This window comes from Macaca fascicularis, chromosome 7, assembly GCF_037993035.2.
Source record: "Macaca fascicularis isolate 582-1 chromosome 7, T2T-MFA8v1.1".
NCBI classification, from domain to species: Eukaryota; Metazoa; Chordata; class Mammalia; order Primates; family Cercopithecidae; genus Macaca; species Macaca fascicularis.
In genome coordinates this window covers 26711714-26727095 of record NC_088381.1, presented here as the reverse complement: position 1 = coordinate 26727095, position 15382 = coordinate 26711714, and the positions used below count along the sequence as shown (strand labels likewise).

The window sequence follows — 15382 nt, the reverse complement described above, 5'->3', positions numbered from 1 at the left end:
GACTAGGCATTTCACAGGGCGAATGGGAGAATAGGGGGAAGGCCAGCCTAGACTTGGAAGAGTCAGGAAGGTGAAAAATTAGAAAAAGTGGAAAGTGGTTGATGTGAAACCCCTCTGGGTTTGCTAACTGGTGCTTTTTGAAGAAAGGCTGTTACTCTCCCACAGAGACAGGGAGTCAGGGCCCTGTGTTCAGGGGTTGGCTGGAACGAACAGTTAAATCTTTCGGCAGCTTTGAGTTTTCTTAGGCAGGCACTTTAAGGTGGGCTACGATCATCTCAGGGATGTGGCCTTGAGCTGTGAGAAATTATGTTAGTGTTTGTTCACGTCTTTATAGGCAAAGGTTGAGGCCTAGTCGAGAAGAGGGCTCAGGGCTCAGAGGATCTTGACTAGAGTTTGGTCAAAAGAATCTTTGTTAAGAGTTTAAAGCTTTTTTTTTTTTTTTTTTTTTTTTTTTTTTGAGACTAGTGCTTTCTCTCTTACCCAGGCTAGGGTGCAGAGGCACGATCATGGCTTACTGCAGCCTCGACTTCCTGGGCTTGAGCGATCCTCCTGCTTCAGCCTCCCAAGTAGCTATTTATTTATTTTTGAGATGGGGTCTCATTCTGTGAGTGCAGTGGTGTGAACACAGCTCACTGCAGCCTCAGCCTCTGAGGTTCAAGCTGTCTTTCCACCTCAGTGCCCCGAGTAGCTGGGATTACAGGTGCACACCACTATGCCTGGGTAATTTTTTATAGAGACAGGGTCTCCCTATGTTGCCCAGGCTGGTCTGGAATTCGTGGGCTCAGGTGATCCTCCTGCCTTGGCCTCCTAAAGTGTTGGGATTACAGGCATGAGCCACCATGCCTGGCCTGGCTAATTTTTAAATTTTTTTGTAGAGACAGGGTCTCCCCATGTTGCCTAGGCTGATTGTGAACTCCTGTGCTCAAGCACTCCTCTTGTCTTGGCTTCCCCAAATGCTACGATTACAGGTGTGAGCCACTGCACCTGGCCAAAAGCTGAAAACTTGCTCCTTGTTCTCTACTAGTGATCCCTGAGCTTTGCTGCATACTGGAATCACTTGGAGGTCCTTAAAACAATACTGATGCTTCGTTCCCACTCCCAGAATCCTTGATCTAATTGGTATGGCAGGGGCCTGGGTTTTGGTATTTTTGACAGCTCCCCAGATGATTCTAGTGTGCAGTGACATCTAGGAACCACTGCTTTAGACTGACGTGCTACTCAAAGCAGCGTGTGTGCCCCAAGCGTTGGTGTCCCCAAGTGATTCTCATGCACAGTAAAGCTTGTGCACTGCTCTAAGCCAGTGATTCTCAAACTGAGTCCACATCAGTAACACCACGGGGGCTTTGGCTTGTCAAAACACAGATGTCTGGGCCTGCCCCCTGAGTTTCTGATTCAGTAGGTCTAGAATTTGCAGGGTCCAAGAATTTGTTGGTCCAGCAAGTTCCCTGGTGCTGCTGATGCTGTTGGCTCAGGGACCACACTCAGAACTACTGGTCTATGATGATACTCTCTTCCCGCAAGTACTAAGTGAGATCTTAGTGAAGCCAATTAGCTGTGTGATTTTAGTCATGTCACGCAACCTCAGGCCTCAGTTTTTTCACTTATCAAGTAAAGAGGTTTGACTAGCTACTCTCTAGGATTGCTTTTAGTTTGCTATAGCAAATCATAATACATGTGTATGTATCTAGCAAGCAGATATAAGCTCTAATTGATGTAAATTTCCAAGAGCAATTGCAGGCTTGAGATGACAAGGTGCTTCTTGATGCTGGACATTTCCTAGGGCCTGCACTTTGAGCCACTTGATCTAAGAGCTGAGTCTCAGTTAGCAAGGGATAACCCAGCCTGGAGGAACTGAGTTACCCACTAAGTAAGTGCACATGATGTATAACTCAGGATGTCAGTTATTCCCCAAATGTGGCCCCCATCTCACAGCATTACCCTCACCTGGGCATTGTTAGAAATGCAAACTCCAATTATACTTTGGGGGGATGGGACTCAGCACTCCATGTTGAGAACATTTCTTGGTCCATAGCAGGCACTCACGAAGTGCTTGTAGAGTGGATGTATGAATGAGCGACACATTTAGCAAATTATCTCTTAAGTTGAGTCACTGCAATTAGTTAAACCTACCTTTTTTCCTTTTTTTTTTTTTTTTTTTTTTTTTGAGATGAGGTCTCACTATGTTGCCCAGGCTGGACTCAAAACTCCTGGGCTCAAGTGATCCTCCTGCCTCAGTCTCTGGACAGGGATTATAGGCAGTTTCTAGTAGCTGGGATTATAGGCACACCCCACAGGCCTGGCTAACCTTACCTATTTTAATACTGATTCTCATTAGCTTCCATTTCAGAAGCTGACATTTCCTACTTTTATCCCCAAATTATTTTGGTGCTTATAGCATCCCATCTATGCACTGATTACAGGTTTCCAAACAATACATTTGAAATCAAAGCCCTGTTGGATAATTTACATTGATATCAGCTTATTTTTTTAAATTCAAATATCCACTTATATTTTCAAATGAGAATGACTTGTGCAGATATTTCTTGGGCACAATTTCTTACCCTTTTAAAAGAGAAAAATCAATCTTTAAGGGATTATCTCTCACAAGTGATGGCTTACAATTGTTTACATACATGGAAACCTAGGGGCTGAGGACATTGTGGGGTGTCTCTATTTATCTCAATGGAGCTATGTTACCTGGCCAGATTCAGGGTGGTGTGGGAAAATGGGAGACTGAGGAAATCATCAGGCTGGGAGGCAGAGCTGGGCAGGGTGTGGATGTGAGGACCTGGGTCTCTGAGTTTCTGACTGGAAGGTCTAAAACATGGGTCAAACGAGATCGGGGCAAGCAGGCTCTGGTTAATATAACACGAATATTCTGGCCAACAGTGTAAATGCTGACCTCTTACCCAAAAAGATACCCCTTGTGACACAGAATGAAGCCACTGCTCTAACATGACCCCTGCTGACATCCTGCTTCTCCTTTGACAAGATTCCAGGTAACACAATTGCACAACGTGATACTCAAAGGCTGTCCTATCTCCCGCTACTTGGGTTCCTCATTCTCCTGTAACTCAAAGGCAGAGAGAATTTTGCAAAAATTCCCAAGTGCTGACTCACAAACAATAATCATTCTAATTACTGGCAAAATTCACAAAGGTGTAGCCTATCTGGAGTTTTCTTTAGACCCTCCTCAAGTCCTCGATGTATACTAAGCACTCAGGAAATGTTTATCATTAGGTATAATGAGTGGGGGCAAGGATTTTGGTCATGATTCTTCTTAAAAGTCACCCAAGAGTGAAGAGAGTTAAAAAAAAAATATTTCTAGTACTCTGTTGGGGCTGGGGGTGGCAACAGCTCTCATCATATATCATTGAGGAGTCCTAGATATGTTTGCCTGGGGCTTTATGGGGACTACACTGGAGGAGAATTGGCAAGCCATACCAGCTCCTGGTCATCTGAAGATGTCCTCTAGGGAGGGAAACTCCATGATGGAAACTTCTAGGGAGGCTGTGGTAAACTTGGGCCATGCTTTCTGGATGTGAACTCAATGACCGTGATGCTCCCATGGCCTAGGACAAGCTCTAGGTAAGGTACATGTCGTCTTGAGTGCTGTCACCCATGACCTGCTCCTGGAATTCTGTTGCAGCTCATACATGCAGAGGTAAAGCAATTAAACCCAGGAAGGGAGCAGCTAGGTCTAAGGAGAAAGGGCTTAGGTAAAAGAGCTCCTCAGAGTTTCCCAGAGCCTCCTGTGCCATCCTAAAGGTCCTCCTGTCCTTGAAAAGGGTCCGTGGGCAGGAGACTGGCTTTGGAGTGAAACCAGTTGCCATCTGGGGAGTAGGGGCACATGTAAGTGACACTCAGGTGCTAACTGGACAGCTGGGACTTATCCGGCCCACAGACATATTTTGTTTGGGATGCATAGAAGTTTAAACAATTTTGAGACTTCAGATTTCAAAAATTGGGAGATTCACATACATATCTAGATTTCTGTTTTCTTTTTAAAAAGCCAGTCAAACCTAGTAGTTGTGTGTGTGTGTGTGTGTGTGTGTGTGTGTGTGTGTGTGTGTTGGGGGCAGGGGTTGTAGATCAACTCTAGTGACACTAATGTTAATAAGTTCTGATGGATTTCTGTTTTCTGAATAATCAGAAAATCCCAGCAATACTTGACCTATATTCAGCTGACTGAAGCTTAGTGGCTGTCCCCAAGTTTACCACATTCATTTGTGACCTGCTTTTCTCATCCACATTACCTATGTGAATTCTGAAGACACCTGAGTCTGCAACCCCTGATGTAGCTAAAATGTATTGAACACCTTTTTTTTTTTTTAGACGGAGTCTCACTCTGTCACCCAGGCTGGAGTGCAGTGGCGCGATCTTGGCTCACTGCAACCTCTGCCGCCCGAGTTCAAGCGATTCTCCTGCCTCAGCCTCCCGAATAGCTGAGATTACAGGTGCCTGCCACTGCGCCTGGCTAATTTTTGTATTTTTTTAGTAGAGATGGGGTTTCACCATCTTGGCCAGGCTGCTCTTGGACTCCTGACCTCGTGATCCACCTGCCTTGGCCTCCCAAAGTGCTAGGATTATAGGCGTGAGCCACTGTGCCTGGCCTGAACTCCTTTTATGTACAGAACTCTGATGCCATAGAATTAGGCTCCTGTAAGGACTATAGATGGCATTATTACCTGTTGGATAATGCTGTCTGTACGCAGTGCACGGGATGCCTCTGGGTAGGGAAAGTTGGCCTCCTCACATTGGGGTAGATTTCCGTTGCGTTGGCCTCTGCTGATCCAGCCTCCTCACCCTACCACCCCTCACACCCCACTCCCCGTCTCCAGCCAGTTTTACCTAGAATGTCATTACTCTTATGAATGGGACACGTATGAAAAGTTACCAGTGAGAACTTCAGGCTTTGGAGCAATTGACACAGGCTTTGTATTAGAATAAAGTGAGGAAAGAACACAGAGATGGTGCCATCTCACATGTTGGTGTTCATTTAATTTACTATGTATTTTAAAAAATAATGCCTTCCCTCCAACAAGCTCAGTTTGCAAATACAAACAGTAGGTACACACTGAAAAATAATAATCTCTAAATCTTTTTACTTGCAAAGACTCAGCTGTCATTTTAAAAAGTCTCCCTTACTGGTATGCATAATTTCCTAAAAAAACTGCACCTCACAATCTTCAATCAAATTAAAGTTGGATTATATCAAGTGGCTGTCCATTCTGTTTCTTTCTGGAAATGTTGAGTTATCCTCCTGGGAATAGTCAGAGTTTCAGGGTTTTAGCACTTATGGCATTATAGATGTCCTCAGTCATAGGCACATACGTTTTGGCTGTGTCGTCCAAGAAATACAAGGCATCTTTGATGACAGCGGGGTTAAAGCCCTCCTCCACCAGGGTCACTTTGCGGTGTTTAAAAGTTCCAGTGATCTCAATGGTGTCCTGAAAAACATCAAATAATCCACATTGTGGTTGCATTTTGCAATAGATTGGGATGCAGGGCAAGGGGTAGGGGTGGGGCATGGAGATCTAGCAAATCATTGGCATCCCTGGCTCATGTGACAGCTGGGAAGTGAAAGTTAAAAAAAAAGTTTTCCATTTTGATTTATTTTTACATGGACAGATAACATTGCGTGTTTTTCTCATGTACAATATGGTGTGCTGAAGTACACATACATCGTGCAATAGTTACATCCAGCTAGTTAACAAATGGATTACCTCACATAGCTATCATTTTTGTGGTAGGAGCAAGTAACATCCACTCTCTTTACATTTTCTAGTGAAGTGAAAGTTTTGTATGATACCCATACATTCTGTTCGCTGGTCTCCATTAGGGAGCCCTTTGTGAGGTATTTTTTATTCCCTTAAAGCTTTAGGATCACCGGTGGGGAGGGAGGACCTGCCAATGATGAGATACCTGTGCACAGATTTCTGAGAAGAGGCGTGGTGCTTACTGCTTGGTAAGGCTTCAGGTACCACTAGGATATCCCGACTCTAGGTGGGAGTAGAAGGAGGGATCATTTACAGAAAAACTCTGTTTTCTCAGTCTGCTTATCTTGTCTACTAGATTGAAGACTGATTTTCCCTTCAATTAATGTGTTAATCAAAATATCTGAGGATATTTCATTTTCATGCCTCTTTACCATCTGGTTGCAAAGCAAATGTCGGTGCTTCATGAACAGGAATAATCCTATACACACAATATCTGGAATCTTAAGACTTCCTTTGTCAAGTCTTCAACTACAGAATCACACAGCTCAAAATCTAAAAGTGAGAATGTTAAACCAACCAAAGGGTTAATGTTGGAGGAAGAAAAAAAACTCCCCTAGCAGTGATAGTTAAGTCTTAGGCAATTCCAGCTGGCTAACGTCCAGTTAAATTTCACACCATGGAAAGGTGTAGAACTTCTGTGGATTTCTGTATTCTTTAAAACTGGAAACAACAAACAGGGTCAGAGCATTTCTATTTGCGATGTCTGTCAGGACTCACCAAACAGACTTTGTGAGTTGTGTGCTAAGACTCTTGCTGAATGAACTGGTCTGTCATTGTAACGAGAAAGGGATTAGAATTGGATTTCCGCTAGCTGTTTTCTGATTTTTTTTTTTTTTAAGACAGGGCCTTGCTCTGTTGCCCAGGCTGGGGTGCAGTGGTGCACTCATACCTCACTGCAGCCTTGATTTCCCAGGCTCAAGTAATCCTCCTGCCTCAGTCTCCGGCTAATTTTTTTTTTTTTTTTTGGAGACGGAGTCTTACTCCGTTGCTCAGGCTGGAGAGCAGTGGCATGATCCTGGCTCACTACAACCTCCGCCTCCCAGGTCAAGCGATTCTCCTGCCTCAGCCTCCCCAGTAGGTGGGACTACAGGCATGCTACACCATGCCTAGCTAATTTTGCATATTTAGTAGAGACAGGGTTTCACCACATTAGCCAGCCTGATCTTGAACTTCCGACCTCAGGTGATCTGCCCACCTCGGTCTCCCAAAGTGCTGGGATTACAGGCGTGAGCCACCGCGCTCAGCCTTTTTAAAAATTTTTAGTTTTAGTAGACATGAAGTCTCACTATGTTGCCTAGGCTGGTCTCAAACTCCTGAGCTCAAGCAATCGTCCCACCTTGGTCTCCCAAAGTCCTGGGATTACAGGCGTGAGCCACTGCACCCAGTCTGATATGACCACTTCCTTATTGGTCTATGATACTTCTTTCTGAGCTTCCTGGAAAGTGTGGTGATAATTTGGCAAATGTAGTCATCCTGGGAGAAGGCAAGTTGTTCCCTAAGAGGTAAGAATCTCCAAGACAGCAGATCACTGAATTTGATAATAAGAGATCTCACCTGTATTCTTAGAAACCGGGGCCTCGCGTAACTAGGCAGGTAATCAGCAATGTGCTGAAAGAGTTTCTTTCCGTCAAATTCGTGGTTTTCCTTCATTTTGATGGAGGCCATGCCAATGCGACCCTCATGATCTAGAAATAAAGTGAGAAAAAATTAGATGTGTTATGGCTATTTATGATGCTTTATTAGTTCAAAGAACCGTGGACTCAGACAACTTTATAGCATGGGTTTCATTTGGATAGTTGGAATTTTTATTACAAATACCTGTCGAAGATACTTTAAAGCGAATGTACTAATATTAATAGTAATAATAACAGTTGGTTGACTATTATATTCCAGGCCCTATACTAAGTGTGTTGTATTGATGATCTCACTTAACCCTCACAACAACCTTCTGAAGAGATATAGATGTTATCTCCATTTTACAGATGAAGAAACTGAGGCAAAAAGACATTAAGAGACTTATTCGACGTCAGACATCAAATACTAGGCAGGGTATGGAATTGAATTCAGGCAGCCTGGCTCTAGATCCTGTGCTTAGAACCATCATCCTTCTTTTTAGCAGCCTATACAAACACATCTGGGTAGGGAGTAGGTTGGACTGGTGGCGACAGGAAGTTATTTTTGGCTCCAGTGAAAGTCCTTGCTCCACCGTCAGGCACGACTTACTGAGCTTGGATTGTTCTTCAGGTTGCAATGTCAGGTTTGTTGCACCTCTGGGCACGAACACCACCTTGGAGACCTACTTATCTGATCAAGGTTCTAATGGCTTTTCTTGTCTGCATTTCGGAGAGGATGTGCGACAGGAGGTGAAGGCAGGCACAGGGAGCTGTTTTGTGCACTCCCATTAAAGGCCCATTAGTCCCAAGAGGATGCGCCCTCCACAGAGAGAACAGATCCTACAGCAGGATATTTAGCCCAGAGCAGTTTCCAACAATTACAACTGCCTTCTTGTGAGGACAGTGGTAACTAGGTATTAATGTATCTTCTACCTGATCCAGCAGACCCAGCGGGAGCCGATCCACTTCCCTCAACTACTCAGCTGTAATCAGAGAGGAGACAGGAGCCTCCCTTGGTTACCTGGGCCCCAGCTTTTGAAATCTCTCCCATGGTGATTGTGTTTACCGATAGCTCTGAAGAAGGCAAACAGCAAAAGGAAAAAAAGATGCCCCCTCATTCGGTTTGCTTCTTGTCTGAGGGAGAGAGGCAGGGGCACTAGATCCTCTTAGTTTAGGGTCCCTAGCGCCTGTCTTAGAAATCTCAAGTGTCTCCAATAAGTTCCTTTTAGAATTAAGGCTTATGCAACAGAAATCCTCTGCATTGACCATCTCTTTGCTTCTTGCTCTGGTAGCAGCAACGCTGGACCTAGGGGCAAATGGGCCCGTTAGGTCTCAGGCCTCTGCCCCGACTCTCGGAGGGTGGTTTGGGACTAGTTCAGCTCTGGGGGGATGGTTCCAGCCTATAAGAGTTCTGGGCTAACTGTAAAGGTCAATTCTGGCCAAGGGTTCTCTAGAGCTGCACGGTCTAATATGACACCCACTGGTTATTTGTGGCTATTAAAACTAAAATCAATTATAATATTATGAAAAATTCAGTTCTTCAGTTGCACTAGCCACATTTCAAGTGTTCCATAGTGACATGGTGGCTATTGGCTATCATGCTGGATAGTGCATATGGAACATTTCCATCATTGCAGAAAGTTCTACAGACTAGTTGGGCAGTTCAGGTGTGACACCTAGAAAAAGTGAACTCCACTCCAGGCCCAAACCTAGAAATTCTCTCCTGGTCCAAAGCCGAGATGTGTGACTGCCTTGTCCTAAATCACCCATAGTGGAAGGATGCCTTACTTCAGACAGTCCAGCTGCATTTCTACTCTGGAATGGGACTGGCCTCTGTGGATGGGGGGCCAGACAACAGCAGTTGTGGCATTGAGAATCACAGAATCTGAAAGTTGGGAGGGACTTTAGAATGTATCTCTAATCTTTCACTGCTGCAAGAGTTCTCCCAGGATCCCAGGTGGACACCCAGCTTCTCTTTACATGCCTTAGTTGGTGGAGGCATTTCCTATCCTGGGAGACAAGCCTATTCTATTGATGGTTACAGGGGAGTTCTCAGGCTAAAATTGGCTCCCTGGTCATTTTAATCCATTGGTTTTAGTTCTGATCGCTGGAGCAGCACAGAATACACCTGCTCCTCATCCTATCTGACTGTCTGCCAACAGTGTAAGACTGTCAACCTCCTCCCCTTTGTTCTGTTTCAGTGGCTCCCAGAACTCACTGATCATTAGATTCACTGGGGAATTAAAAAAAGACATGTAGATTCTGAGTCTCATACTCCAGAGCCTCTGGTCCATTAGATCCAGGCTTTAAAAAGTTTCCCAGATGGTTCCGATGATTGGCCAAATATTTGGAACCACTGGGCTTTAGTGCTTCTCAGACTTTAGTGTGTTTTTTAAAATTGTGATAAACATATAACATAAAATTTATCATTTTAACTCATTTTAAAGTGTACAATTTGCCAGGCGTGGTGGCTCACGCCTGTAATCCCAGCACTTTGGGAGGCCAAGGTGGGGGGTGGATCACCTGAGGTTAGGAGTTCGAGACCGGCCTGACCAACATGGTGAAACCCCATCTCTACTAAAAATACAAAATTAGCCAGGTGTGGTGGTGCATGGCTGTAATCCCAGCTACTCAGGAGGCTGAGGGAGGAGAATCGCTGCTTGAACCTGGGAGGCTGAGGTTGTAGTGAGCCAAGATTGCGCCATTGCACTCCAGCCTGGGCAACAAGAACGAAACTCTGTCTCAAAAAAAAAAAAAAAAAAAAAAAAAGTGTACAATTCAGTGGCATTTTACACACTTACAATGTTGTACTATCATCACCAGGATCTAGTTCTAGTGCATTTTCATCACCCCCTAAATCAGACTTTCAGTGTTTTTAAGAATGTCTGGGGTGTTTGTGCCAGCACAGCTTCCTGGCCCCGCCCCAGAGATTCTGACTCGGTAGTTCGGGGTGGGCCTGAGAAACTGCACTTGTAACAGACTCCTGGGCGATGCTGACACTGCTGATCCGGGGACCCACTTTGAAGAACACTAGGCTAGATCCTTCTGTTTCATCTTCTAGATTCTCTCGCCTCATACATACTCTTTTGTGTGGTTATTCTTTTTAAAATCAAACATTTAGACGCATACACAACATTTGAGGAAGGGTCTGCAAGAGCCCAGGGTGGCACAATGACTGACAACCACAACTTAGACCCTTGTGTTAGCTCAGCATAAGGCCTGGGGAGTTCTCCAATGGGAGTATTCACACCCCTTTCCATTCTGTCCCCTCTCACAGCAAGATGTGGCCATAGTTCCCCTTGTGTCATTGTCCCAGAGTTGGGGAGGAACAAGCAAGAGATATTCTTGAATATTCTTTTTGTTTTTTTGAGATGGAGCCTCACTCTGTCACCCAGACTGCAGTGCAGTGGTGAGATCCTGGCTCACTGCAACCTCCATCTCCCAGGTTCAAGTGATTCTCCTGTCTCAGCCTCCTGAGTAGCTGGGATTACCGATGTGAGCTACCACCCCTGGCTAATGTTTATATTTTTAGTAGAGACTAAGTTTTGCCATGTTGGCCAGGCTGGTCTCAAACTCCTGACCTCAAGTGATCCTTCTGCCTCGGCCTCCCAAAGTGCTGGGATTATAAGTGTGAGACACCGCATCTGGCCTTAAATATTTGAGACAGAGTCTTGCTCTGTTGCCAGGCTGGAGTGCGATGGCGTGATCTCGGCTTACTGCAACCTCCGGCTCCCTGGTTCAAGCGATTCTCCTGCCTCAGCCTCCTGAGTAGCTGGGACTACAGGCACCCACCACCACACCCAGCTAATTTTTGTATTTTTAGTAGAGATGGGGTTTCACCATGTTGGCTAAAGATACTCTGGATCTCCTGACCTCGTGATCTGCCCGCCTCGGCCTCCCAAAGTGCTGGGGTTACGGGAGTGAGCCACTGTACCCGGCCTTGAATATTTTTTAAAAAAGAACAAGCACAAGGCCATGTAGAACTGTCACAGCTTGAGAAAGAGGGACTTCTGGATTTCTACTTTGAATATGGGTGGGAATCCCAAATATGAGTTGTGGGGGAATAGTAATACCCCTAGTGCCTTATATTTGCATAGTAGTTTGGAGGCCGGAATCCTCTTTGACATGTATAATCAATGTGATTTATTGTCACAACAACCCTTATATATATATTTGATAAATATATGCTTAGCATTGATGTAATTAAAATGAATTTGTTCTCTTGACAACCTTAACTGCAGGGCTGGCATTATCCTTAATTTTAGTGATTAGCCGGCAGTCAAACAGCCAGCAGATGTTGAAGCCAGGATTCAAGGTCAGATATTGGCCCTCCTGACTCTGCTGGCAGAAGCAGATCTGTAGATGAAGCTGTGGTGACAACATTCTTGTGTGATGATTCTGAAACTTAGTGGGGTGAACTGGGCTTAGAAATCTTAAAAAGAAGAGGCTGTACAAAATCCACTTTTCCCCAGCTTTTTCTCCTAGCAACTGCACTGGCTCTTCTTTGTGCCTCCTAGTTCGGAGGCCAGGACACCATTTCTCAGCTCTTAAGCATGACACGACTTTTCTGGAGGCGTGCCAAATGTGGCGTGGAGCTCCCATATTTGAGGCTTTGTTTGCCTGAGAGCCCAAGAATGGCTGGGAGCTGAACTGAAGAGAAGGCCATGTTCAGATGTACTGAGCTGGCTTTTATAATGGAACATAAGCCAGACATAAGCTCCTTACTCCCTGGCAGCTGAAAGAGCTGTTTAACTCTGGATGGCAGGAGAAAGCAATGAGAAACCTGGGCTAAAATTATGTTTAGTTCCTCTATGGGTTTAGGTACAGATCTTATCTTGTATATACCTGGCACATGCACTCCATAAACATTCACTTCCTGGACAAAATCAACCAGTCCTACTATATCAGCAACTTCAGTGGTGGCCACATTTTCCCCTTTCCACCTGGAAGAAAGGACACATTTAGCAGAGGTCAATGGTGGTTTCTGGCCCAGATCGCAATGATGGAGAGCAGCTGTTTCCTTTAGATTTCTGCATGGTGCTGATCTCGTGTTCCTCATCTTGGCCCCTCAAACTCCCCAACTTAGTCCTGGCTGGGGTATCTTGCTTGAGGCATGAAAGGGAAAAGTATAGACCTAGATAACAAAATGTGGAATTTCAATGTTACCACATGAAACACAGTACATGGAATAATGTTCTAATGTTAAAATACAGCCCTGGCTAAGAAAGGCACTGGAAATTAGAAAGAAATCTCAATGATTTTCTGCTGTGCTTAGGTCTGTCAACTTTTCAGTTACTAACTCAAGTTGCTATTTAATTCAGTTGGTGACGTTCTCTTTAATAGAACTTTATATTTTATTTCAGGGTCTCATGGCAACAAGAAAGGAAAAAATATACTTCAGTTACAGGGAGATTCTAATGTTAAAGCCAAACCAGGTGCTATTTTTTCACTTAATAAAGACTTAAATTTTGTTTTCATTAATTTTTTTTTTTTTTTTTTTTTTTTTTTTTTGCGGTGGTGGGTAGAGTCTCGCTCTGCCACTTAGGCTGGAGTGCAGTGGTGCAATCTCAGCTCACTGCAACCTCCGTCTCCTAGGTGCAAGTGATTCTCTTGCCTCAGCCTCCCAAGTAGCTGGGGCTACAGGTGCGTGCCACCATGTCCAGCAATTTTTGTACTTTTAGTAGAGACGGGATTTCACCATGTTGGCCAGGCTGGTCTGGAACTCCTGACCTCAGGTGATACACCTGCCTCAGCCTGCCAAACTGCTGGGATTACAGGCGTGAGCCACCACTCCCGGCCCATTAAAAATTCTTTAGCCCTCCCAGAAGTATCTTCTTAATAGCATGAAGATGGCATAAAGTGATATGGATCTTAAGACATGGAATAGTAGAGATGGAAGGACCCTGCGAATCATTGTGACCCTCATCTCAAGGGCAAAAGGACTGAGGTTCACAATGGTTACCTGTCTTGATACCACTGCTGCTCAGTGGGGAGAGGTGAGCCTGGTTCTCCTCATTTCACCTGCTGTCTTTCTACTGCAGTTAGACAACTTCCATCCGTTCCTCATTCATTCATGCAAAAAGTGATTATGTGTGTCAGGCACCATGGTAGGTGCTGGGGGTGAACAGGCAGACACAGGGCCTGCCCTCAGGGAGTTTACACAGGAAGGAAGCTGTGTCATGAGGCTGGAAGACTGTGCTATGGTTGGAAGTTAATTCCATGGTCTATTAGGACTTCCAAACTTCCTTGCACTGACCTGGGGGTTCTGCAGGAAACCATCTGGTTGGGGATGAAAGGCGTTGGGGGAAGGGGCTCCGAACCCCTCACCTCCTCTTCAACTAGATCAGCTCCACACTAATTTGCATCTGATTTTATCTAAACACCTCCATGATTGGAAAGGTGAAAATCCTTGGCTGTCCTGAGAGTGACCAGTAATAATGCAGGAGAAACAAGAGGAGTTAAATGTACTTTTGTCTCCAGAAATCAGATACAGGTTTCCTGCCTTATTCTCATCTGGTGTTGCTCAGCCAAGTTAACTGTGCACTGCAGAGTGACACTTCAGGCACTTCATTCCTCATTCTCTGGGAACACAGGAGTTTGACCTGATGTGCCAAAGACAGGGAAGGAAATGCACCATAACCAAAGCGGAATGCGATTCCACTAGGAGTATGCCAAAGTGCACGTGTGTTTGTTTTTGGCTCAATGATTCAGAAAAACCAACCGGAATGTATCTCCAACTCTGTCGTGGAAATAGATGAAATTTTCACGGTCAACCATTAAGAGATCTCCACTGTTGAAATAGAGGTCTCCTTTCTTAAAGACATCTCTCAGTTTTTTCTTCTCTGTCTGAGCCTTTGCTCCAGCATAGCCACTAAATGGTGTAAGTTGTGTGATTTTGCAAACCAGAAGTCCAACTTCACCTAAAACAGAAGAAAGTAAACTTATTTTATGTGCTAGAGGTCAAATTTATACATCAGCCTTCTCTTAAAACTAATGCCATACAACTTGCTGGCAACAAACTGGCTGTAGGAAGTATCATTTTCCATGCATGTATACCTGTGAATTATATGTACATATGTATCACAGACACACATATATACACCACACACACATATACTGTACATTAGTGTATATGGCTTAATTATTTTATTTTGATTCTTATTTTTTTGAGATGGAATCTTGCCCTGTTGCCCAGGCTGGAGTACAGTGGTGCAGTCTCAACCTCTGCCTCCCAGGGTCAAGGGATTCTCCTGCCTCAGCCTCCCAAGTAGCTAGGGTTACAGGTGTGTGCCATCATGCCCAGTTAATTTTTGTATTTTCAGTAGAGACAGGATTTTGCCACGTTGGCCAGGCTGGTCTGAAACTCCTGATCTCAAATGATCAGTCCTCCTCAACCTCCCAAAGTGTTGGGATTATAGGCGTGAGGCACCACACCTGGCCTGTAATTCTTTTACTGCTAATCTTTTACTGAATAATGATTTATGTACACTTACACAAACGCCCAGTAGGTAAAGCTTAAAGGTAAAGGCCACCTAAAACTACGGTTTTGCAACCACAATTACATATCCCTTCCCACAAAACGTTACTTCATAAGCAAGAAGTTGTTAAGCTAGGTTTAAAACTAGAATTATGTTATATGCAGTGGTAAATTAGCACCTTTGGAATTCCTGTATATTGGAGGGTACTTAAATAAACCCCCTTTTCCCCACTCTGATAAATTTTACCATGTGGCAATAATATGTTAGTCCTTAAAAGTCACTTGGTCAAGATAAGAAGGGGCACAGGTTGAACAAGTCTACTGTACCTTTGGGAACTCTGACGCAATATCCATTTTCATCACGGACAGGTTCATCTTTCTCCACATCATATTTAATCAGGTCATAAGTTATGATTTTCTAGCAAAATTAAAATGTGTAATTTTGAGAATAAATCTTTTACAATTTTTCCTTAATTGTGGTATAACATAAAGTATATCTTAGGTGTACAGGT

The 15382-nt window shown here is 44.3% G+C and overlaps 1 protein-coding gene across 2 annotated transcripts in view; it reads right to left on the bottom strand.

The window, feature by feature from the left end:
* Positions 1–4971: 4971 nt before the first annotated feature.
* SLC27A2 (solute carrier family 27 member 2) overlaps positions 4972–15382 on the bottom strand; it is a 53263-nt gene continuing 42852 nt past the window's right edge. For both annotated transcript variants that reach the window (XM_005559520.5, XM_073995785.1), the window contains 5 exons: positions 15198–15288; positions 14115–14313; positions 12239–12336; positions 7335–7465; positions 4972–5450 (listed from right to left, as the gene is read on the bottom strand). In XM_005559520.5, coding sequence (XP_005559577.3) covers positions 5274–5450; positions 7335–7465; positions 12239–12336; positions 14115–14313; positions 15198–15288 — 696 coding nt within the window. In that variant the 3' untranslated portion in view covers positions 4972–5273. The remainder of the gene's footprint in view (positions 5451–7334; positions 7466–12238; positions 12337–14114; positions 14314–15197; positions 15289–15382) is intronic.